This window comes from Tympanuchus pallidicinctus, unplaced genomic scaffold, assembly GCF_026119805.1.
Source record: "Tympanuchus pallidicinctus isolate F22 unplaced genomic scaffold, pur_lepc_1.0 scaffold24, whole genome shotgun sequence".
NCBI lineage: Eukaryota > Metazoa > Chordata > Aves > Galliformes > Phasianidae > Tympanuchus > Tympanuchus pallidicinctus.
Window position 1 is genome coordinate 3,475,258 of NW_026294741.1, and position 25,877 is coordinate 3,501,134.

The following is a 25,877-nucleotide window of genomic DNA, read 5'->3' on the forward strand; positions in this document are numbered from 1 at the left end:
TTGGTTATATCACAGGAATGTAGATTCGTAGAATGGTTTGGATTGGAAGGGACCTTTAAGGTCCCTGGTTCCACCTGCATTTTAATAGCATTTGACTATAGATCAAATTCCACATAAGCTCATGGTTCATTTCAAGCATTCTGTGTATGTTCAAAATGATTTGATTGCAAAAATGAAATAATGGAGCTGTTGTAGCCATCTGTGCTCTATTGAATATAGTGCTATCTTTATCTCAGGGATTTTTTATTTTTATAATTTGAATCAAAGCTTTGATTTGAACAATATCAGTGCAGCAGTGGTTTCTTTAAGCGGTTGCAATGATAGGAATGCATATAAACAGCATCTTTTAAGATTCAACTCTTTTTCAATGGATTTTAACTATTATATTTTTGAAGACTGCACTTAGAAATGTTTTTCTGCTTTACTGTTCAGAAAGAATTCTGCTAAGTTGTGTTTCCTGTACGTTTGGTAAGGATTGAGGAACAAAAAATACATTTGTTGCATAAAAATGTGTATTTTAATAGCTTATGATCTCTTCTGTGTACTAGGCCTCAGGAAAGGAGAACTGGATATGAACAGCAGTTTCATCCAGGTCCATCTCAGACAGATCATGATTCACTGGAATCTAAGCGACCACGTCTTGAACAAGTTTCTGATTCCCATTTTCAGCGTGTCAGTGCTGCTACTGTCTTGCCTTTAGTACATCCTCTGCAGGAAGGGTTGAGATCTGCAGACATTAAGAAGGTAAAGGCATTTTCTCTCATAATACTGAAGGTGAAAATTGTGTGTCATGGTAAGCTCGAGTTTCTAAGCTCCTATCATTAAAGAAAGCATTTAGCACATGGATTCAGATTTTAAAGTAGAATATTTGTCTTGCATTGCCTTTACTACTTCTTTTATCAAGTAAGTAAAGCTGTCCGGGAAGTAAAGTAAAATTAGGATAGCACATTATCTCTTAGTAACTTGCTGGGCTGCATAGCAAAGATAAGATCAAAGGGGGCTGGAGAAACCAAATTAAGACATGCAGTGTTAGTATGCGTGCATGTTACTGAATTTTTACCCAGGTACTACATGTAGAAATCTACTGTCTCAGTTTAGAAATACGTCCCTGTGTTATCTTAAGAAATGGCATTCAGGAACAATCTTTTGGTTAGACTGGCTTGAGTGAGGGATGCATTTGCTAAGTTAGCATTGCCAGCTAAGCAGTTGCAGAGCGTCATTTCTGAGGATGCAAATAAAATCAAGCTACAACAGTACTCACATATTTCAGTGTGTTCCATGTTCTGATGTTTTTTGGAAACACGTGGGGGGGGAAAAAAGTGATGAGAAAGCAAAGCCAAATGAACTGTGACCTGTCCTTTCAAAGCATCTCCACACATAACTCCAGATGTGCTCCTCTCTGATCACAGTTCTGTTCAAGTGCATCGTCATCAGTATATGTGCAGAGTATTGAGGGTTGTCTCTTAAGTGACCCCTACCTTTCAAAATAGAAGTTACTATTTATATTTATGAAGATGTATTTTTAGAAGGGAAACGTTTTGATCTTATTTTCATTTCGTGATAAAAATAATTAGCATTATGCTTCCATATTTAAAGATGGATTTTGAAATTGTAGTAACATAAATGAGCTGTCAATTGATTCTAAGATAATTAGAGCACTGATAATCTGAAATCTTAAACTTTATCTCTGCTGAAGAGCTACCTAAGCTATAAATAACTGGAAGTTCTTGTTTAATTCATGCATGCCAGTTTAGTTACTGAACACTCATTTGCATGTTATTAATATGACTGATTTTTCTCAATTCTGCCCCCCCTCTTGTCCCAATGAAAGGACCCAGGTTTTGGAGGAAAGCATGAGGGACCATCTTCTCCAATTTCTGGTCAACCGTGTGGGGAGGACCAGAATGCTTCACCTTCAAAGCTGTCAAAGGAAGAACTGATACAGAGCATGGACCGCGTGGATCGTGAGATTGCGAAGGTTGAACAGCAAATCCTTAAGCTGAAGAAAAAGCAAGTGAGCATAGCAGACACTGCTGTTTTATCTGCTAGTGCAAAATATGTGGGAAAACTGCTTCTCTTGTGTTAGTGGTGATTTTTTTGTTTTTGGTTATGTGAACCAAAGGTTAAAAAGGAAAGGTTGTGTGCACAGTTTTCTTGGAACGTTTAAATAGATTGGATGCAATGTAATTTTAAACATCTTGAAACTAAGAGAAAGCCATGTAGAAACACCAAAAGCAGATGACTTTATTTTAAACTCTTGTTAGATGTCCAATGAAACAAGGGCACTGTGACTGTAAATTCAAGAATTACAGAAAGACTGGTTAAGGGGATGGCTATCATCTCTCTTCTTCCATAGTTGTGAAAGTGGAGAATCTCTTGCACACCTTTTTAAAAAAAAATAAAAAGAGAGAAAGTAGTAATAATGACACCTAGAAGTTTTTCTGTGTTGTAGGTATATATGGGGGTAATGTTTTCTGTGGGATGACAGGTTTGGTGTAACTGTTCTCTGAAGTTGTTGTTCTTGTTTAAAGATAAATATTTGATAAAATACAGTGCTGCAGTGGCTTGAAGTGTCAAGCTGGAACAAGTCTGATTCAGTGCGGGTGAATCTTGTAAACAATTCAGTTTACTGATAGCTCAGAGTGGTCGTTACTGTCCCATGGACATTGAAACCATTTCATTCATAGTCAGTTAAAAAGAAGAATAACAGTGCAAACTGTTGATCCGATGCATATTCTATCTCTGACTAATTACTGTAAGGGTAACATGGTGCGGATGGCTGATTTTCTTTCTTTGGTTTCTTAGCAACAACTCGAAGAAGAAGCTGCTAAACCACCAGAGCCAGAGAGGCCTGTCTCCCCTCCTCCAGTGGAACAGAAGCACCGCAGTATTGTCCAAATTATTTATGATGAAAATCGGGTAAGCATGTTTTTCAATTGACTGAGTGTAGTTGTGAGTCTTAACAGGTTTACTGAGAGCCATTAATACACTCCTCTGGGGCAGTTTTTACTATTTTTATTTTATAGATTTTTGTCCTTGCCCTCTTTTTATATTATTTACTTCTTTACATGATAAACTCCTGCACAAAATCTTTGTTCTTGATGGTGAGAACCTTATTCTATCTTATAAACAGTGTACTGAAAATACATCGATGGCTGTGATCCCTAGACCTGTGTGTTGGTGTGTGTGTGTACATCTATGTATATTTTTGTTTATGTGAATGTGTATGTGTGCCCACATATATATATGTAGGTATTCACACACATACATATAGTGTGTGTATATATATATAAATGCTTCAGGAATTTGTTTTGAATTCTTTCTTCCTCACTAAATACCAATGAGTTTGGATGAAGACCTGTCACTTAGATTAGCAGAAGGAAAAAAAAAAAAACCTGCATAGGATTCTGTCCTTTCTTTTAAAACTCTGTTATACTTAAAGTTGGGATCAGTGAACAAATATGAAGAAGTATCCTACTGAATTTTGAGTTCGTTTTGCATAATGGATGAGTGAAGTACAGGAGCTCAGTGGTGTCAGCAGTGGTAGCAAAGTGCTTCCTGACCTTTTCCTTCTGGTAGTTTGAGACTGGGGAGTTGGATATCTGTTGTTTTTGAAAGTGCCAAGTGTTCCAAGCTTATGTGACTGGTAGATTTTTGTTTAATGTTTAATTACTCCATTTTATTTTGTAATTCAGAGGAATAGGTAGCTTCTCTCAGAGTAGAGTATTTTAGAAAATTTGAGATGGTAAAACACCAAACAAACAGCACAATACTAGATCATACATAGTGGTAGTGTGCCCTGGGTGTTCCTGTTCTCCCTTTCACCTAGTTTGTCTCTGAAATTTATGGTGTTTACTTAATGCAGGAGGACAGTTACTATGTTACACAGACTGATCTAACCAATGTCCAGCAATCACTTAACTACTGATGATGAAACAGTTCTGCTGTTTTAAGTCTCTTTCAAACTAATGTAATTAAAAAGCATTAAAACCATATGATCACCTTAGAAAACTTTTTTAAGGTGAGTTTTGTGATGGGTAGTTGGCAAAACTAGGATGTATTTGAAGAAGCCTAGGTGGGCTGCTATCTTCCTTTGCTAGCCTTGGTTTCTGGTGGCTTAAGAGAGTCTTGAAGTTACTGTTGCTTTCCCGTGTGTTGTATGTATCAGTGGATGGGAGGAAATCCATTTCTCTGGTGAGTGAGATGGAGTAGTGTGTCAGTGTGGTCCTGTGTTAGCTGCTTCTGTTCTTGTAGCTCTCCATGTAGTAACATCTGTAACAGGGGAGCTTGTTAAAAAGCTTGTTGCATTTATGAGTCCACTTAGCACTTGGTTTCAGCTCTTGTTATCAGGCATTACTTGTACTGTAGAATGGCATTGTCATTGAGACAATACAAATCCTATGTGTCAGTACCCACTGTATTATTTTAAATGGTCATTAAAGAAACATTAGTCCATTCAGGCACGCAGTACTTCATTGGTATCTTCTACATTGGAATAGGAGGACAGTCCCCTTGGCAGCTTTCATCTTAAAAGCATGCAGTATGGGATAATTACTTCTAATATTCAAATACAATTGGCCAAATTTTGGTTGAAGTAATAGGATAGAGTTCAGTTTTATGTTTTTTCAAACCAAACAAACCATTTTAGCAGGGTTATGCTGTAATATTGCCTGGGTATACAATTATTATGTCCAGCTGTGAGTTCCAAAGAAAATCTCAAGACTTAAATTACATGTGAAATTAGAACTTAGCAGAACTCTTTCTAATAATAACTGTTTTGTGGATTAGTTATCCTACATTTTTCTTTGCAGGCATCTGCTTTTAGGGTTAGTGCATACAACTATTAGTGGGAAAGAAGCAAATGTGAATTGGTCTGCTGGATCTTTTCGGGCAACCTTGTCTTCTGACAGAGGGCTTTGGGAAATTGTACTGGCTTGAAATGAATTTATGAAAGCCAACTGTGTTATCCAGTGCTTCCTCCTTTAGGACTGGACTTACTCTGGGGTCCTTGCCTAGCTTAAAGGAAAGAAGATCTTTGGCATGCATGTGCACTTTGGCATGATCTTTGGTATGCACATGTTGGTTAACAATTGCAGACTTTCCAGTTGAAGAATTTTTGTCCTTAATTCAGAAGTATACTCTTATTTTTCTGTACACCTTTCCACACTTTTGAGTTGAGAGAGCGCTGCAAAGTTCAGAGTAACTGCAAAATTCAGGTAGAGGCTTCTTGATTCACTGAGGCAGCACTGCAGAAGTAGGTGAAGGAAGATATAATGTGCTCAGGTGGGTATAGCAGCTGGACTGAGTGAAAGTTCAGAGACGTTAGAGACCTGAACTACAGAGGGCTTTGAGACCACACTTTAAAATAAAAAATCTTGTTTACAGAAAAAAGCAGAAGAAGCTCACAAGATTTTTGAAGGTCTTGGTCCCAAAGTTGAACTGGTAAGTGGTCTGTTTTTGTTCTGTTTACTGTGTTGCCAGTGTAGCTTTCACATCTGTAATTCTGCTGTGGTAAACATGTTGTTCTGTGTTCACATATAAAAGAACATTATAGGGTGATTTAATCTTTTGGTTTGGGAAGGGAAAGGGTGGGACTTCTTCTTGCTTTTCACTTGGTGCCTGATATTTTATATCAACTTGGAAATCCTGTGCCTGTCTATTCATCAGCCAAAAAATTTTTCTGAATATCTCAGGTATTTGATAGTGGAATTGGTAGCATAGCTACATGGGAGTGCAGATGAAATATATGTTGTTCTGTTGTCTCCCTGAAATTGCAAACCGTGCATTTTAAGAGCATATTTCAAATAAAAGTTGTCTTCAGCCTGATATTCATCTTTAATTCTCAAGAAAGCAATTAATCTTCTGGAGTCTTTATTTTAACAAGAATATGTTAATGTGTGTTTAAATACACTCGTGGTTTAGGGCTTGAGTGAACTGGATGACTGGATGATTTTAAAAGTATGACTTTTAAAATAGATTTGAATCAGAGGTCGGGGTTGAAATAGAACTGCACTGAAGTAGTGTTATATACATAATAGTTATAATGATCTAATTTAAAGTAATGAAATCTATGCTGTAAGTGTTGAGTATCTTAAACTTGTCACTTTGGGTTGCTGCATCTCAGAATGAATAATTGTGAGCAGAATATTTTAATGCAGTTAAATGTTTTCCATATACTTAAAAATTACGTGCTCTTAAAAGTACTAAGTTTATCTTTCTAATCCAAAATTGTAGCCGCTTTACAACCAACCATCAGACACAAAAGTCTACCATGAAAACATCAAAACGTGAGTGCTTCAGTATCTTCTTGTTGTGCCTTTTAAATGGTCTGGACTTAAAGATTCAAATTTTTAATTGCTGCTATTTCCAAATATACCATGTACACTTTAACATGTACATCCTTCCAGCCCATGTAACCTTCAGACTTCTACATTGTAGAACAATGCTGCAAGGAAATGGCCGTATTTATTGCAGGCAATGGCAAACAGTAGCTTTGCATGGTAGATTAAAGAGAAAAATAAGTCATAAAACTTATTTTAAGTTGGTAGCACTGGTATTTTTCAAAGCCTGAAATATCACATCTGACCTAGATGTGCCTTGTCAACTTTTCCCAAAGGTTCATGTTTCAAAGAACTGTTTCAAAAGTTACTGCTATCACAAAGTGGCAGGAGTCCTGACTTTCTCATTGATTTCATTCTGTACTTGTTTCATGTCGAGGGCTGTGAGAATAGAGTTGCTGCTTGCTATGTTGATTTGCTGGGGCAAGCAAAAATCGCCTAGCTGAAATAAGCTGGTTGTCTTCTACCAATTTTTTATGGTTTGTAGGATTGAATTGCAAATATGCATTTTTTTTTTTTCTTTTTTCCAAGGCACAAAATCTTTTCCAAACTTGCTTATTTTAGTACCTCTAGGAGAGCATCTGGCTTGAAACTGGGAGCTTCCATGTCTCTCTCAAGCCATCTACTAGATTATTTTCCCTCAGATAAAATACAGTGTAAGTTAAGTGATTGTTTTGTCAGGAATTTTCCCAGTTTTTCTACCTCTGAAATTATTCTTTGTAGCAGCCATCTGGCATCTATAATGCACGTGGAGTTGGTTGGGTAACTTTGAAGTTCTTGTATTGTATGTGGTTCACATCTCAAATTTTGTTTTCCAGAAACCAGGTGATGAGGAAAAAGCTAATACTGTTTTTTAAAAGAAGAAATCATGCAAGGAAACAACGGGTAATACTATCATTTCTTATAAAAAGAGGGTGTTGTCAGTTTTCTATCTAAATTCTTGGTGTATTTTATCCATTGTGTCATGTAAATTCAATTGGCTAGAAAAATGTCTTTAAACTAATTTTCTATCAAGTTATTTGAAAAGAAACTGTCAGTTTATAGCTGCTATTTGCTAATTATTTAACTGAAAACCATCCTAAAATGCAATCAGGAAAATACTGTGAATTTTTTTTTTGGTCTTATTTTGCTTTTTCCCCTCTTCTCCTTTCCAATCTGCTCTTGGAGTATGAATGGAAGAAAGCCAGTGAAGAATCCTGAACTGTTTTGCCTGGCCCCTCTTTCTTGTATAGTAGCTATAGGTTCTGAAAGAAAAGGAGCAGATCTGATCCTGAATTCTGACAGAATTTTTAATCAAATGTTTGCATGTTAAACACCAGTATTAACCTTGAGTACTGTTACAGCAAGTGCATGTTTTGGGTGATATCCCAAGGGTATTTCTGTTATTACGTTTAGCAAAAGTTTAAATGTAAAAAAAAAAGAAACTAAAACCCTCAGTCTATTCTGTTAAGTAAAAGCTTGGTTCCTGGAGATGTGAGATTTCTAGAAAGGGCTGCAGTTATTTAGTGTCATTGTGATGTATAAAAAAAAGAGAATTAGTATATCTTTCTCCAGTGTAAGTTCTGAGATCCATTCTATTGAAAACAGTTGTGTGTCATTTTCAAAATGGAAAGCCAGTGCTGCAGGAAGAATTCCTCTTAATTCCTTGAGCCTACCCAGTCTGGGGGTACTGATCACTTAATTTATTTCTGTTTAGTTCAACCTTTGCTTTTGGAATTTAACAGGAACAGAAAATCTGCCAACGCTACGATCAGCTGATGGAAGCATGGGAGAAAAAAGTTGACAGGATAGAAAATAATCCACGCAGGAAAGCTAAGGAGAGCAAAACAAGAGAGTACTATGAGAAACAATTTCCAGAAATCCGGAAGCAAAGAGAACAGCAAGAACGATTTCAGAGGTATAAATGTGGATTTGGAACATTCTTGTACATCATCTCTTAGAACTCAGTTTTTAGAATTATTTATAATGACGTTGTTTCTGCTTAAAGGCTATTTTATATGGTAATTCATGTTAGTGTTTCTTACTGTACAAAGTAAAACATTCTTTTGTTCTATAATTAAGTGCATTGTTCACTGTGTTTCATGGCATTGAGCACAAATTCTACTTCTCTTTACTCCTAATTCTAGAGTTGGTCAAAGAGGGGCTGGACTTTCAGCAACTATTGCTAGAAGTGAGCATGAGATTTCTGAAATCATTGATGGGCTTTCTGAGCAGGAGGTGAGGCTATTGTCTATGCTTTGCTATCTGACTGTGCAAAGGAAAAGTCTCTTTCAGAGGGTTTGTTTTGTTTTTTTATTGGAAGAGAAACATTTTGGGGTGCTGGTTTGGGAGAGTCTATGCAAGCTTTGGCTTAAAACAAATCTGAGAAATACTTTTCTTGTAAGGATTGTGTTTCCTAATTTCCTAATTTGTGTTTCCTAGACCTACTCATTGTCCATTTCAGACATGTCACAACCTATTTGTTTTCACAGCTGTGTGAGACATGTGAAAAGTCATCCATTCTAAAGCCCTGTACCGTTTCATTTCTTTGTAGTGAGACGCTCTCTTCTTTTCCTTTAGCTGACTGTGTAAATGTTACTGCCCCAATGAACAACTTTTAGAAGAATTAAGAAGGCAACAGAAAGATGTTTCCAACTATCTGTGAATGTCTGCTGTGCTGCAGCTTCTATGAGTTGTGTAAATAGAGAAATGTAAACATTAATAACTTCTTTTTTTTGCATTTTTTACTTTTTCTTTTATTCTTTACCTATAGAATAATGAAAAACAAATGCGTCAGCTCTCAGTCATTCCTCCCATGATGTTTGATGCAGAACAGAGAAGAGTGAAGTTTATTAATATGAATGGTCTGATGGAGGATCCCATGAAAGTTTATAAGGACAGACAATTCATGAATGTCTGGACGGACCACGAGAAAGAGATTTTTAAAGAAAAGTAATGGGCTTTCTTATCTCTTATTTTTGCTGCATGCTGATGACAGCTGAACACCTATCTCATGAGTTAGACTGGAGTTAAACATGAGTTAAACTGGAAAAACTGAAGTTTTTGTGAACTATTTGATAACTTAGTTGGATGAATCATAGAATAGAATCATAGAATCACAAGGTTGGAAACGACCTATAAGATCATCTAGTCCAACCGAATGAAACACTGCAAGAAGTTTTAGGCTGCTCTGTATGTCTTTCAATTGCATCCAGTTAGGCTGTACATCAGAAATTATTTTTAACGCACTTCAGTTTTTTGATAAGGTGAAAATTAGATCTCATTATGATAGTTATTAGCTTTGTTCTAAGTTTGAACGATTTGAAAACTAAACTTTTTAGACTAATTTCAGTTGTAGAAATCAAGAGTTTGCTGATGGTGCAGATTGTTTAGAAGACTGCTTTGTTTACTTGATATGTATTATGTTGTTAAACTTAAATAATTTCTGATTTGTAAAAGGTTTGTCCAACATCCCAAGAACTTTGGTCTAATTGCTTCCTACCTGGAACGAAAGGTAAGACCTTTTTGAATACATGTAGAGCCATGGGTGGGATCCCTAATTTTCTAAATGTAAGTTGTTTATTCCAGCATTATTTTATCAGCTTGGGAAAAATTGCAGTTCTGAAAAAAGTTCCTGCTTTTGTTGTGCTTGAACAGTTACACGATCAGCACAAGCAAGCATCTAACAAAAGTTAGTGGAGTGACACTATTGATAGCAGTAAAAGTAAATGACGCTTGAATTAGTTTTGATTTACTTTACTTTTGAAGCTGAGAAGCTGCTTTAGTGATGTAAATCTTTAAGTAAGGGTATCATTTGGTCTGCTATGCCACTGTGCTAACTCTAAGAAACCTTGCCTCCACAGTTCAGGTCAGTGAGATCCTACTGCTGGCTGAATTAGTCTTTAGAACTGACTTTGCAGAGATCATGTAAGAAGTAATGGAGGATTATGATTTGTTGAGACATAAGGATCTTGATTACTTAGGACTATTATTATAAATAGAGGCTTTCACAAGTTTGCAAACTGACTGGTATACATTAAACTGTGCCAACTAGGGTACCTGAGGGATATTATAAACACATGAGACTTGTATTTAGCACTGTGTAATTTTATGCATGGTTATATTTGTTACATTTGTGCATGAATTTACTTTCCTACTGATGTAACTATCAAGTCTAGTAGCTTGTAAATCTAGAGGATGAATATTTTTAATGTTGGAGGAAATTAAGTAGTTACAATGTGGGGGTTTTCTTGCAGGTATAAAAACTTTTTTTTTTTTTCCTTTTCCTTTTTAGAATGTTCCTGACTGTGTACTCTATTATTACTTGACTAAGAAAAATGAAAACTATAAAGCCCTTGTGCGAAGGAATTATGGTAAACGCAGAGGAAGAAACCAGGTATCTGACACTGATATCTCACTTGAATATTGTTTTACTGTTTCATATTTATAGCTATCTTGATATCCTATACAGAAGGTACGAAGTGGAAAAGAAAGTTCCTTTTTTGTTCGTTCTTGCCTCCCTTTAAAATTAAAATTAAGGAATCTGTCATTAAAGGGTTTTTGGTTAGTACTTAACTCTATGCAGTATCTTCTTCCTTTGCACATTTATAGGTTTTTTTTTTTTTTTTTTTTTTTTTTTTTTTTTTTTTTTTTTCAATGTCAACTCATTTTATGTGAGGACCCTGCCATAGACATGGAGGTCAAATCCATAATTATTAAATTCCATGGTGGAGCCAACAGAAATAAGGTTTCACATGTGACTTGCAGTGGAAAACATATAATCACTTTGTAATGGCAGTGCTTGTCAAAAAGCAGAAATTAGTAGTGATAGTTTCTTGGTGGTCAGGCTCAAAGTCAAACTGGAACTTAATAGCAAGAAGAAAGAGACAAATTTAATGCATGGAAATTAAAAATTCTACTGATTCTAGAATAATTCACTTGGAAGTCTTGGAAACCTTTGGAAGGGTTTCCAAGGGGAAAGAACAGCATATTATGAAGAATATATATGTTTGTTAGGCTTCTGGGTTTAATGTGGATATTAGGAAAACAAAACTGCTGAGACTTGTTTAGAAAAAGGGAGCAATGCTGTATATTCACTGTCATCGTGTTTTGATTTTCCTTTGCATCTAACAGCATTCTGAAAATAGAATAAAAGAGTAATGAGGTTAGGAAAGAAGGTCATATATGTGCATATCCTCTTATCTAATAATAAGTCCCAGTAAGTGTAATGCAACTGCAGCTGACAAATTGATCCTGTTGGCTAAAAACAGTATTCTGTGCTTCTATGGAGCTATTGCATTTAAGCCTTTTTAACATATTGTTTGATATTCTGACAGAAGAGACTGTGCCAACGAGGACTGATTTCTCTGTAGCCCCACAAATTATGGATTGATGGGAGAAAATAATTTCATTATGTAAAGGACTTGGCAGGTAGCCTGGGTAGAAGCTATGACTATGGTAGTGGTTGCAAGTAAATGAAACATGCCCTGTATTTTACCAGCACTTATATTAGACTTCTTCGATTTAATAATAAGAAAAATGTAATAAGAAAAATTTCTGTGTGACTAGTGATGGTAGAAAAAAATAAAAAAAAATCAATTAAGATTGTATGGAAAATACAAAGAAGATGAAAATAAATGAAATTTGTCCAAAATTTGCTGTAAGAACCAAATACACGTATTGCTGCTATTTTAAGTGGTTTAGTTTCAGAGTTCAGTATAAAATGAGTTTGGCATGGTGATAGTACACACATGTTAAGTGATGCCTTTGCCATACGGTGTTCTCTGTAATAAGAGGTGAGGAGACATAACTGGCTCCATCTGTATCACAGCATAACTTTAAGTTGTGAAGTATTCAGAAGATCACAACTGTGTTTAAATTTCTTTCAGCATTGCTGCATTTTAGAGTATCAAAACTGGTAGAATCAAAATTTGAACAGATTTCTCCGTCCATAAATTACTTTCCTTGAATAACGCTTACAAACAAGAAAGATTTGAATTACAGTCTTGTACAAAAGTGCATACACAGATTTGTGACCTCAGCTAAAAGGAAGATGAAGGTGCTCTTGCCTGGCTTTGTGACTTCTATGAATACCATCCATACGTAAGTTGCAGCACATATGTGAGTTGGAGCACTGGAGCTGCTGAAGTCAGTTTTTAGACTCAGGTTACTCAGTCTTTGAATTTTATCACTTGTGGATCTTATTTGCTAGATGTTGTTCCACATTAAATACAACAGCAGATCAATGGACAGCTGCTGCGTGGACTTAAGGTGTGCTCTGCAGTAAGGATACAGATAAATGTCATATAGCATACTTGGAAAGACAAAGAAATACTTTGAATGTGCCAGATGTGAACACTTTTACTGTTTCTTGAAGCTTAAACTCAGGAGTGTTACAGTTGGTGTTTAGTGACCCTGAAGTAAAGAGTCGTGTTTCTAGTTCTTAATTTTATTGATGATTGATTAGTGACATCTATGTAAACTAGTTAAAGAGGACTTGAGAGTGTTGAAGTGCCTTGCTTGCCAGGACTCTTCCTTGTGGCTGCAGACTGTAATTAATTCCCTCTGTCCCTCCCTCACCCCAGCTTTGTTTGAAGTTGATCTTTCTCCTATCTGAGTGGCAACCTGAAACTTCCTTGCTGATTGGCAAATACAAGGTGTGAAGATTTATGATGTGCTCTGAGATACGCTTATGCCAATAACAGGTGCTTCAGCTTAAGCTCTTCAGAGTTCATATATTTTTATAAAGTAGAAGGCAAGCACATAGAACGTTGCAGTGGAGATATTAATCATGGTAACAATGTTGAAATCATTGAGAACTTCAGTGAGTACGGCCTGACTCAAATTTCAGTGGAGGCTTATGCTTACAGAAGCTGACTGCTAGGTTAAGGCATATAAAGTTAAGAGATGTAAAGCTTAGTGGATTCTGATGTACATTTGTCCTTGAATAGGCTTAGAAGGATCTTGTTATAAAATGCTGCCTAAAGTGTCCCACAGTGCTCACAGAGGTGAGGAGGGTGGTGTGCCTTAAACCAAATGTGAATTATAAAACAAAGTGCAGATCTTCAACATAGTATTAAAAGGAAGCGTGGCTGTAAGATCGAAGCCTGACTGTACGTTTTTGGCTGTTTGCGAGTCCTATTCCAAGTTTTGTTTCAGGAGGGAAAAACAGCTGCCCACAGGAGGTTTGAGGGTTGTTGTTTTGCAAGTTGGGAGTTGATGGAGCGAAGAAGTCGATGTTTTTGCACTGGTTTCATTACAGATAACTCCTTAAATAGCTCATTGAAAGGAGGCTCTGAGTAAAGCTTCTCACTGACATTCAGCAGCAAAGCAGCAGCCGGGCTGCGATTCCGTGGCTGCCTGCTCAGCAGTGTCTGCAGGCTGTGCTTTGCAGCAGGTGGCCCAGCCCGGTGACCTGACTAGACAGAAATTCGCTGTGCTCCTGCGGCCGCCAATCAGCCGAGCTGACGGGATCGCCTCGTGTGACCCCGGTGAGATTAGAAGGTTGTATGTGAGATGGGCAACTCTTCTGCGGGCAGCTTAAGTGGCAGAATGACACAATTTCCTGGAATAAACATGTTGCTGGGTCAGGCAGCTGCTGCTCGGGAGCCGTGTGATGTCGGTGCTGTTGGGGGTTTTGTCCTTTTGAATCTTATCCTGAACTAAAGCCCGTCCCCTTCTCTGGATAGTAAAAGTTTTAATCAACAGATGAATGTGCAGGTACGTCGCTGACTGAGGCTTCAGCTGTTTGAAGGTTTGTGTTTAACCTGCCCTTGACCTATTGATTATGCATGTTAAAAAAATTATGATATCATATTAACCAAATGGCAAAAAGAGCAGAGGGTTTTCAGCAACTGTTTTGGGATTAGATTAAATGTAAAATACGGAGTTCTTCTTCTGAAAATGCAGATTTTAACTCCTCGTTTTCAAGGCTGCTCTATGTGGGGCAGTGGAAATAATTTACCTTAGTACGTGTCTCTGGCATCTTCTGTGAAGGAATGTTTTGGATCACGAAGTAACGCTAGTATCTTAGGTGCTACTAATTTGCAGGATAATAATGGTTAGTGTTCGGGGTTTCTGCTCCAATTCACGCTATTAAAATGTCAAAAACAAGCCCTTTTCTTGACTATTTCCAGCTTCAGCTTTGCTGATGAAACAGTGACACCTGCTGCTATGCTTTCAAGAAGGTTCTTCAGTAAAAAAAGCTTATTTTGAGGAATATTTCAGTGGGCTATCAATTATGGAATGGCTAGCTCTAAACCAGCTATCTTCTAGATCCCCGTCCTTGACTTTCTACAGATTTCCCAGTGTATGTTTGGCATTTATGTGAAAGGTAGCCCCATATAAAATTAGCCATATGTAAATACTACACCTACTTTGCTTTTTAAAGTAGATTTGCAGAGTGTAACACCCAGCAAGGAGCAGCTCTGTTCTGCACAACACAAATGTGAGTGGAAAGCCACCTCAGTGCGGTGGTTCTTTGGCATCGGGACTCTGGCGGAGGTGCTTTGTTTAACCCATTCAAGCTCTTTCAGTGTGAATTCCTGCTGATGGTTCCCTCTATGTGGCTATTTCTGAATCCCCTCTCTCTGTGTGTGCTGTAGTTTCTTATGAAAACATTTAAACTGTAATCATTTATTTAAGTTATGTTATGAAAACACATTTTCAGAGAGGAGGAAGAGAACTTTTTTTTAATACTTCCCTCTCCCCTCCTCACCTCTGGCTGGAGTTGTTCCTGCTCTAACTCGTCTGCAATCTGAAGCTGGTGATTTTCCCAGTTTTGATGTATCGTGCCTAATACAGCAGGCTTGGATTTTCTTGTGGCACCTGGAGGATCACCTTGTTTTAGATAAGGTTCAGCATGAACATCTGGACGCAGCATTAAGCTCTGAATACTCTCTGTGGTCTTGCTGGCTTTTGAGGCCCATCAGGAGAATTCACTCACTTGCCATTGTTTGCATGTGGGGATTCTGTGAATTTTGGGAGTGGGTTACATGATTTATTTTGTGACAGCCAGCTGCTGCTTGATGCTTTCATCGGGAGAGGAAGGAATATCCAGCACTGATGAATTTCTGCCTTCATGACTTGCTTGAGAAGCACAAGATGTGTTTGTCATGTGCAGGTTGAGCACTGTGGATTGCAAAAAGCAATATGAGGCTCTTTGTCATGCTTAACGAGACTTGTGGCCTATGTGGCAAAGTACAGTGCTGCTGAACTGAACAGCATTTTATCTGGCTAGCAGTCAGTGGTTTAAAAAGGATCCAAAGGGAAGTGTTCTTCATTAATGCTAGTAAATACTTACCAGCTTTACTTTCTATCTTGACCAGTTCAGGTCAGAAAAGCTGAGGTCTTCAGAGTGCTGAGAAGCAATGTACTAGAAGGACAGAATGCTAAAACTTAAGGAAGTTTCTTCAACAGCCATATTTAATATATTTTCCTTAACATATTATTTTTCTGTATGAGTGTTTCTTATTTTCTTTATGCTTTCTTAGAACATCAGGGGATATTTGGCTTGCTTAATGCTATCCTATAGCTAACAAGTGAATCTGATAGGGAACACTAAGATATTTTTTTGTGTATGTGTGACAGGTAGCAGCAAAAATAATGGCACGTATTCTCATCACACTTCTGAGACTTTTTAAAAATTAATTTTTTACTTTCTAGCAGTGGTAAAATTCCATGCAGTCATATAAAGTAACAGGCATTTCTTCCATTAATTCCTGATTTGGAATAGATTATATCTTCTGGAAAGTTTAAATCAAATTTATGTGCTTTCTGCAATTTTCCCACGTAGCAGACATCTGGATTCACTCTGAAAAGTGAGTGTCCCTTAATGCATGAACAGTATTTTGTGCTGTTCTCTGTAGAGCAATAACAGGTAATGGTAATTGTCTTTTGTCAGTACTTAAGTACTTGCAGAGCTATCATCTCAATACAGGTATAGCATTTAAAAATAATAATCTGAACTGTAATTTTCCATCTACACAACACAAATTCACTAGAAACAAGTCTAAATTCCTGACCCAGTTTTACTGTTACATTGACAGATGTGTGGTGATTATAGCTTAAAATATAATTTGCAAATGGAATAACATCAGTTTGTGGTGCTCTGAGCTTCTGTTCCTTAGTGTGTAAATTGTTGTTTAAAACATGTATGTTCTGTTTTATTTCAGCAACAAATTGCTCGTCCTTCTCAAGAGGAAAAAGTAGAAGAAAAGGTAGAAGAGGAAAAAGCAGAAAAAGCAGACAAAAAAGACGAGGAAAAGAAAGATGAGGAGGAAAAGGATGAGAAGGAGGAATCTAAGTAAGTATATGTACAGAAAATATACTTAATCTAGATTGCAGTAACTTTTATTCAGTTTTTTTTTTATAGAAAACAGATAAGGTTCAGCATGAATGAGTCCAGCAGTGACATCTTGTTCCTATTTAGTTCTTATGCATCAAACAACATAGATTAATTTGGTTTTTTTTAACTAATCAGACTGTCCATAACTAAAATCTGAATGAGTATAAATAATAACTTTATTTATATTTATCTTTAAACTATTCTCAGAGAGAATACCAAAGAAAAGGACAAAACTGAAGTTGCCACAGAGGAAACAGAGGAAAGGGAGCAGGCCACTCCTAGGGGCCGCAAAACTGCCAATAGCCAGGGTCGTCGTAAGGGCAGAATCACCAGATCAATGACAAATGAAGCTGCACAAGCAAATGCTGCTGCAGCTGCAGCCACTGAAGAACCACCACCGCCTCTTCCACCCCCACCAGAACCTTGTGAGTAGCATTGATGGGACACTTGGGGACCCATCTGTGGTCGTGCTCATCACTGACATAGGAGCGTGTTCTATACATGGAGTACGTTTTGGGATTGTTTTTAGTATTACATCTTTATTCTTAGGCCTTTATAATTTTATGACCATTTGTTACTGTTAAATTTCATAGGTGCATCTGAATGATACAGTTGTAGTCAGATGACTCTCAAAACCACATATGGTAGGAGCCAGTTAAGATTTTGCATTAACTGCTTTTTCTGTTTTTCAGAGTTATTGATGGATGCATGCAGATCCAAATGCTTTTGGCAGAGGTTGACTTATAGGCCGTAGCTCATGGAATTTATTTTAAATAAATAAGTAGACTTCGTATTTGAGTATACTGGGGAGTTTCATAATCTGAAATAGATCCCAGCAAGTTGTTTTTGTTATCATTTCTGCATTAGATGGCAAGAGATTTCTTTAAAATAGAAATGTTACTCCCTTGGCGTGTTAGAAAGGAGTATTCTAACTCTAGCTGCATTTCTGACATAATTTGTGGTGGTGCAGAAATACTGGCAATCAGAATGCTTTGTGACAGGTCAGTAATTAGCCAAGTTGGTGTGGCTTTTTTTCCTTCACTGCTGTGCTGTGGCAAACACCAGTCTTAGCTCTCCAGCTGGGTAGTTACTGGCAGCTGCTCTTACAGAATTTGTAACAACTTTTGCTGTTGCTCAAATTTTCTTCACATCCTAACAGAGAAAGTAGGCAAATGAGTTCTTTAGCTCTAAATATCAGTAATTGTGTTAAACACTTTTTCTCAGTTGACGGTTCTTTTTTTGTCAGCTGCTGGAAAATGGCAATAGTTACTTTTTTTCTTTGTTTTTACAGGATTTTCTGGAAAATCCAGAATAGCTTTTCAGAGGGTCAGATCCTCTTTGTAGCATCTTTCTTGTATTGTTAATGGAAGCTGTTGGAAAGTCCAAGTTGTATGCTGTTTGTAATGGCAGATTTTATGAAAAGGAAATGGAGGCTGTTGCCACTTCATGCCATTCAGAAACAGAATGTTGTCGAATCCAGAGAAGTAAATGAAAAAGATTTTGCCATAAATCATAGTTTCCTTCTTGTTTTTGTTTTCACTGTTCTTTTATTTTTCTGTTTCTCAAGTAGAAAATGTAATCAGTACAAGAATAGTAGATTTGATAACAGCTAATTGTTGAAAAGCCGTTTCAGTCCATTCCACAGTAGTCAATGAAATAAGGTGGAAACCACTCTATAGCATCTTGCATTGTGAGAAAAGTGCCAAACACCTTTTAAAGAAGCTACTATGTTATGTCTCCCTCCAACAACGACAAAATACTGCTGGTTTGTTTTACCTGAGTTGATTATATGCTTGGTTTATGAGGTCAAGGTTAAATTACAACTGAGAATCAGTTTGTTGTTTTTTTTATTGTCGTTGTTCAGCCACTGCAGTAATCAACATGCTGAAAACGTAGGCAATCACGTGGGCAGTAAGAGTGCAGAAAGTTCTTTTGTGATTTTAGAAGAATATAGCATGTTTGCATTACTGTAACATCTAAACTTACAGAACCCTGGTGGATAGAAAGGAAAGAATGGATCAAAAGAGGAAATGGGGCCCTGCTGGGAATGTATATTTCTGTCTTGGCTTAATGAAGACTATTTCCCACCGACAAGAGCAGCTTTCCCATGTGTCTTGAATAAGCCTTACTGTAATGGATTATGGGGTGCATGCCATAAAAGAAACTCTTGTTCTTTTTTTCTGATCAGCTATCATTTGCTCTTTCAGCTTCTTCAGAGCCTGTGGAGACATCCCGCTGGACAGAAGAAGAAATGGAAGTTGCTAAGAAGGGTAAACTTTGTAAAAATTTGATTTACTTCTGATTACTGTATTTACTGAACTATTGAATGCTTCCTTCTGAATTCTGTAAGTACTGTGATTCTGTGCAGCACTACACTAAATGAATTATTTGAAATTTGCTATGTTTTTGTGTTTACAACTTACAAAAGTTCCTTTTGTGTGAGATGCGAGACAGTCCTCTGACAGAAAAGTCAGTGTGTTTTGTAAGCTGTCTATTCATCTGACAGATAATGTTATCTCTAAATATTACCCATAAAACCAGTGTTTTCACAGAAGTATTATGTATTAGCAACAGCAGAGTTAAGTCTAAAGGCTTCATTAGCAGACATTTTGATAGACAGTTTATTTTCCATCCCCATAGTTAGTGGTCGCATAAGGATTCTCACTGTGATAATTTGTAAGGACAGCAATACTTCAGTACCTTCCTTTCCAACTGCTCATGTTGCTTGATTTATGAGGGTTTGGATCTCTGAATTACTCATTATAGCAAATATCTGTTTTCTTTATGTCTGAACAGGCCTTGTGGAACATGGCCGCAACTGGGCAGCAATTGCCAAAATGGTTGGGACAAAAAGTGAAGCTCAGTGTAAAAACTTCTACTTCAACTATAAAAGGAGACATAACCTGGACAGTCTCCTTCAACAGCACAAACAGAAGGTAAATACAGTGGACATTGCATATTTTGCAGAGAAAAATTTTGGATCTCATTCATTGCACTTCACTAAAACTGTTCTGCACTCGCCACTTGTTTCTGTTTTTGTGTTGTGGTGTAAATCTAGAGAAGGCAACTGATGCTCATTGACCTGTGATAGTAAAATGCTTTAGAATACAATAGAAAATTGTCTATTGGATGGCATGCTTAAGCTTGAAGAATTCCTAAGTGCTTTTATTTGTACGCCAGCAACTATAGATGAAGTTCAGGGCAAGGCTATGGAAAAGTTACCTTGAAATATGTCTCAGTGCACAGTAAGCACTGACCTTACAGAACAGAGCAACAGTATTAATACAAGAGCATGAGCTGAAAGTTCTGTGGCATCTGAAGTGGAAGTTGGTATCCTCTACGCTGTAGTGTCCTAGTCTTCTCTCTGCTGAAGTGAAGAGCATTGGTTTCTCTGTTTGCTGCACTAATTCCTTTTTTCCCCTAAATGTGTATGGAGACAGTGGTTTGTTCCCAAACTTACTTTTGGTCAGGAGCAGCAAAAGCTGTACAGAGCTTGAAAGAGTATGTCCCTGCAAATGAGTCTGTACTAAAGAGATTCTGTGCCTTTCATTTCAACCTGAGGTTAAGAAATGAGACTGCATCTAGAAAGAAAGAATACTTTTAAATTTTCAGTACGTATAAATGCCATGTATTTATCAGTCCTCACGAAGGCCCCGTGAAGAGCGAGATGTATCACAGTGTGAGAGTGTAGCTTCGACTGTGTCAGCTCAGGAGGATGAAGATATCGAAGCATCTAATGAAGAAGAGAATCCAGAGGACAGTGAAGGTAACTTCGTGGGAAGGGGGGGACGCCCATGTGCACTGGAAGGGAAAGGTGTTGATCAGAAAGCTGTACTCCATTTCATAATGTCGTACTCAAACAGTTGATTTTCAGCTTTTGGAACTTACTTCACTAGTTGTATGTGGAGAGGAAAAATTGTTTTTGGTACTGAGCAGTCTGAAAATTGAATCAGATTTTTGCTGGTCGATGCTCTTAGGGCAATTGTCTTGTGTTTTGCAGATGTATATTTCATCGTTATAGTAAATACTAAGCAGCAGTTGACTGAAGCTTAGTTGGATCTCATTTAATGTTGAGTCGATTCTAAAACTTTGTAATTTTCAGGTGCTGAAAATAGTTCTGATACTGAAAGTGCTCCATCTCCAACTCCAGCAGAAACTGCTAAACCAACTGAAGAAACTCCATCTGAGAGTGCTGCTCCAAAAATGACCACTGAGGCGGCAGCAGAACAGGAATCTACTGTTAAACCTGCAGCCAGCACATCTCCCTCCGTAACATCCCAAAGTGTATCAACAGCTGAAAGTCAGACCTCTGAGCCACAGGTTAAGGAGGAAATAAATACTGAAGCTGAAGAACCTATGGAGGTTGACAGTAGAAGCCATCCAGTTGAAGCTAAGCCTGTGCTTAATCTTCCAGTGCATACCAAAGTTGAACCTGTAGAGACTGAAATGAGGCTACCAGAAAATATTCAAGTAAAAATAGAGAGTGATACCAAAGAGAGAGAGGTGGAGAAGCCCAAGGAGAAGTCAGAACCTGAAGAAATGGATTATAGTTTGTCACAACAGGTTAACTCAGCAAGACAAGAATCCCATTCAGATAATGATTCGAGTGCCACGTGTAGTGCTGATGAGGAAGTTGATGGAGAGCCTGACAGACAAGGGTGAGTTTAACTATTTAGCATTCCAAAACTTCCGTATTTAAAAAGCTGATATGGTTTTACTTAGTGAGTTTTTACTTAGTTTTACTTTTTTACTTTTACTTTTAGTAAAAAAAGTTTACTTTTAGTTTACTTTTACTTAGTAAGTTTTTACTTAAAAACTGTCATCAGTAGTGACATTTTTGAGCTCTTTGCTCATCCATGCATGCTTCCTATTATTTTTGCCTGAATTCTTAGTTGGGATGCTTCACTCTTGAGCTTGGTGACATTACCTGTCTCTGCTCTCCCTTTAGTCCTGATCCATAAGTGCTCTTACGAGTTCTGCTCCTCATCCACCCCAGTGTGTTCTGTTGGTGAGATTCCTCTGTAACCATAGCGTAGCTTCAGAGCCGATGCCTCCTCTATGCCAGTGGTCTTAATATACACACTGTACCAAGGATAGCTGTTAAATGTCAAAAGTATCCAGTGTCATTGTGCTGCATGTGCTGTTTTGAAGAGTGCAGTTGATGGTGTTTCTCTCTGCCTCTTCAGACATCACAAATGTATTAGGTCTCTGGGTGGAAATTCTGTTATACACTACTGTTTATGTATAGATCTTGCACTTCCCACCTAAAGGCATTCTTTATAAAGAAGGTTGCACTCTTGTAATACTGTACATATGGAAACTGCATACATAAATATATAGTTCTGAAGATTTTGCACACTTGTTATTTCGGTGACTCTTACAACACAGAAAGATCTGTTGCTTATTCTACCTGATGTACTTTGGGACAAACAAAACATAATCTTTATTTTGTTTATTTGATGTTGTACAGCATGTTGAATCTTGGTCTTTTTGGTGATTCTTTCTCTCTCTTTTTCCAGTATCTTCAGGGAGTCAAAGCCCTCATTGTTAAACCCAGCTGGATCAATACTGGTGTCACCTACAATAAAGCAAGGGCAGATGGACCTACAACAGCTTCACCACCGAGCAGCTGTCATACCACCTATGGTATGGGGGGTGTTTTAAGTGGTGTTTGAAGGAGTATTTGTTTTCCTGATAGCTAGTTTCAATGCTAAAGCAGCTAATAGTTTTGAAACAAAGAAAGAAATACATTGTTTACTTTGTTATTGTGTTACTTTTCAAGAGTGAATTAAATGAAATAGAAACAAATATACAAGTATTGGCCTAAAAAGAGAAGTAGACCGTTTGAAGTGCTCATGCAGACTGTGCCCCTGGTGCAATGGGGCCATTGAACAAGATGGTTACTTCAGGAAATACTTAGTATTAAGTTGCCAATTGTGAGCATCTTCCCCTCTTTGTAGGTTTCTTGCAGTCCCTGTACTGTTCCTGTTGGAACTCCAGTGAGTGGTTATGCTCTCTATCAACGGCACATTAAAGCAATGCATGAGTCAGCACTGCTGGAGGAGCAACGCCAGAGGCAGGAACAGCTGGACATGGAGTATCGAAGCTCTGTGAGCCCGTGTGGCACTTCCAAAAGCCCTAATGTTGAGTGGGAAGGTAGGTTTTACATCTGTCGTGGAAGTAATTCTACTGTATGTCACATGTTCACCTCTATGCCTCGTTTAAGAAGGAAAATTTAACATACTGTTGATGAATTCCTGCTTTCTTAAGGAATTTGATTGAAGGAGCCAGTCTATTGTAACAGGTCCTGCTACAGTTACAGGGTTAGGGAGCTACCTTATAACCTCACTGAATAAGGCAAATTGGGCTCCCTTAGGGTGAGGTCCGAATTTAGTGTTCAGAAACAGCTGAGCAGATGATTGTCTTTATGCAAGAATTGTGCATATTCAGTGGAAGCCCCAGTTCTTCACTGTAAGTGTTACCTCTGAATACCCAACGTTCTTTACTGGAGGAGGAAGCAGTCCAGAAAATGCATTGTAACAGGGAAACAAAACCAGTGAGGCACCAATGTACTGAGCACTGCAAAGTTAGAGATATCCTCATTGATTCATTCATTCATTGATTTAATATCCTTGTGCGTCGTGTCTGGTGGCTCCACAATGTTAGCAACATGAACTGCTGTGTTCTTTGTGCACTATTTTATATTTAACATGTGTAAGTTTAAAAAATATGCTATGAAAATGCTTTGTCTTCATTATTTTTACCTAAAAAGAAGGAAACATACTTTTTTTTCCCCCCTGTTAAAATGGTGAGAAAGGGAGCTTTTACACTGAGAGAGTGGGTATAAGGTTGTGGTTTTTGGAAGCTGCTTCTTTAGGTGCAAAGTCACTGTTTGCTCAAAACCTTTGCTCAAGTACCATTTAGCTAAAATATTACCTCAATAAATCTTGACGTTGGCAGTACTGTGTTATAAACTGTGGGAAAGTTCTAGCATGAAGTCTGCCCACAAAAATCAGGAGTGTTACTGAAGTAGTGGGGGGATAACGTGGTTAATGCAAATGGGTTCTACAAGCCTGGACGTTTTCATCTGCAAATTAAAGAGGCTGACTTGTCAACAGATCATTACAGTAGCTACTTCCTAAGATACATTCTGCATGCAAGTTTGTCCTTCCACTCTTGTATGTAGGAGGGAGCATGTGGTCTGTGTAAAAATGATCAGGAATTTCAGCTGGACTGCAGGACCTGCTGCTGAACTGGCTTACGACAGTTAAGAGGTGTAAAGGGACCAAATACTGTTTTTTTCACAAAGTTTGAGAGTTGTTCAAAATTTTGTACAGACCTAAGAACATAATAAATTAAGTTGCACCTTTAATCTAATTTTCTAATTATTTTGGAAAGCAACCTGATACCTATGTGTAACTTAATTAAAAAAAAACTTGAAGTCTTTGCCAAGGACAGTATTCTAGAATGAATTTATGTATGTATATGTGCACGTTGATTTTGAAACAAATGCATGAGTCTGAATTATCTAAAAGATAGCAGTGCTAAATACACTCACTGTCTACTGGTTGCAGTGCTTACTTGTTGTAAGCCAGGAAACTGACACAAGAATTGGTATCCTCATGCCTCAGTATGTAGAACTTTCATTCTTTTCATTTAGGAAGAGCCCACATGCCCAACTTTGGAATTTTTCTGTTATTTCAGTGCCAAGTGATGTTTTGAAGGCAGTTGTTTCCTTTTTAGTCAGATTGCATCTTTGCATTTAAACATCTGTACCTGCTGAGTACAATCTGACCATTGTAATCGGCCCTTTGCTAAAATTCTGTTGCATGCTGGACCTTTTGACTCCAATTTCTAATCTTAGGATTCTCCTCTTTCTTTAACCCTGTTAGGAAAACCAGTGGCCTATATGCCCTACGCTGAGGTCAAGCGAGCAATAGAACAGGAAGCACAAGTGCAAACTACAGCAGCAAGGTCAGCATCACCATACAGGCTGTCTCCAAGAGAAGTCAATAAAGCCTCTCCTCAGCCCGATATGAATGCAGCTCGCTATAGTGTCCCACCAGGTAAATGCTTGTTCTGGTGCCACAGCACTGTGTGGTCTCTGAAAGATGGACTTCTTTTACTATCTGCAGTATCAAATTATTCTCTGAGTGCTTTGTGAACTAACAGAAGAAGGGGGTTGTTTGTGTATATGTATTTTTCTGCCTCCAGTGAGGTTGTGGTTTTGTTAGTCCTGGATTTTGTTTTATCAGCAAACATGTATTTTACTTAACAAATAGGATGATCTCTAAAGTGTTAGAACAGCATAGGGACAAAGTCATCAAAAGTTTTTTCAGCTCAATATGACAAATACTGTCATCTTCAGGCAGAGCTGAGAGAAGCCTAAATTACACTCTGCTCAGTTGTTCTTATTCTTTAAATAGAATGCTTTATCTAAAAACAGGAAAGCAACAAAAAAGATGAATGTATCCTGGATTGTTAGCTTTAAAAATTCATTTTTAAGAGTTTGTAATTCTAATGGGCAGCTTCTGTCATTTTTTGAACGCCACTGCAAGGTTGGGTATTATCCACTTGATTTTTAAAGTGTGATGTATATTTGGACATAGTTTCAGAGCTGGAAATACATGAGAGAGCTTTTGGGTATTGCGAGGCTGTTCTTGTTGGAAATCGTCAGATGAGCTACACAATTTGTGTTCTTGTCTCTCTACTGACTAATAGAGCTGAAACAGACTGTCATGTTTAATGTACAATTTTTCCCTAAGTTCTGCAGCCTGCTCCTCATCAAGTAATAACCAATATTCCTGAAGGAGTCCGACTTCCTACAACCAGACCTACCAGACCACCACCACCACTCATTCCATCCTCTAAAACAAGTGTGCCATCAGAAAAACCTTCTTTCATTATGGGAGGCTCAATCTCACAAGTAAGAGAATTATTCATTGAAAATTTGTGCCTTGTAACAACACTTTTTGCCCTTTCACCAACCTCCAGGATCTTGTATTCAGTAACACGTTCACAGCATTAACAGTTAAAGATACTACACGTTATCTCTAACGATCCAGGAGGTATCTTACAAAATAAAACATGCTGCAGTTGTTTGTGTTTATTACATAGTTGAGAAGGCACTGTTCAGGTGGACTGCATCTCTTCTCTGGACTCTTATAGTTCTGCACTTATTTTGCAGCAATGTTCTGTAGCATTTTAGGATCATA

At 37.6% G+C, this 25,877-nt stretch overlaps 1 protein-coding gene across 7 annotated transcripts in view; it reads left to right on the forward strand.

Annotated features, from left to right (window-relative positions):
- Positions 1-25,877, forward strand: part of NCOR1 (nuclear receptor corepressor 1) — a 57,228-nt gene that overhangs the window by 16,374 nt on the left and 14,977 nt on the right. For 6 of the 7 annotated variants that reach the window (XM_052689009.1, XM_052689008.1, XM_052689012.1 and 3 more), the window contains exons 4-24: positions 549-744; positions 1,832-2,014; positions 2,806-2,919; positions 5,386-5,442; positions 6,235-6,287; positions 7,157-7,223; positions 8,063-8,235; positions 8,465-8,555; positions 9,091-9,269; positions 9,777-9,831; positions 10,612-10,713; positions 16,490-16,620; positions 16,870-17,087; positions 18,870-18,932; positions 19,459-19,598; positions 20,302-20,428; positions 20,765-21,320; positions 22,182-22,308; positions 22,623-22,818; positions 24,555-24,728; positions 25,428-25,588. In XM_052689009.1, coding sequence (XP_052544969.1) covers positions 549-744; positions 1,832-2,014; positions 2,806-2,919; positions 5,386-5,442; positions 6,235-6,287; positions 7,157-7,223; positions 8,063-8,235; positions 8,465-8,555; positions 9,091-9,269; positions 9,777-9,831; positions 10,612-10,713; positions 16,490-16,620; positions 16,870-17,087; positions 18,870-18,932; positions 19,459-19,598; positions 20,302-20,428; positions 20,765-21,320; positions 22,182-22,308; positions 22,623-22,818; positions 24,555-24,728; positions 25,428-25,588 — 3,163 coding nt within the window. Of the gene's footprint in view, positions 1-548; positions 745-1,831; positions 2,015-2,805; positions 2,920-5,385; positions 5,443-6,234; positions 6,288-7,156; positions 7,224-8,062; positions 8,236-8,464; positions 8,556-9,090; positions 9,270-9,776; positions 9,832-10,611; positions 10,714-13,919; positions 14,037-16,489; positions 16,621-16,869; positions 17,088-18,869; positions 18,933-19,458; positions 19,599-20,301; positions 20,429-20,764; positions 21,321-22,181; positions 22,309-22,622; positions 22,819-24,554; positions 24,729-25,427; positions 25,589-25,877 lie in introns of those variants that run through there. The other variant, XM_052689014.1, reaches the window with a different exon arrangement.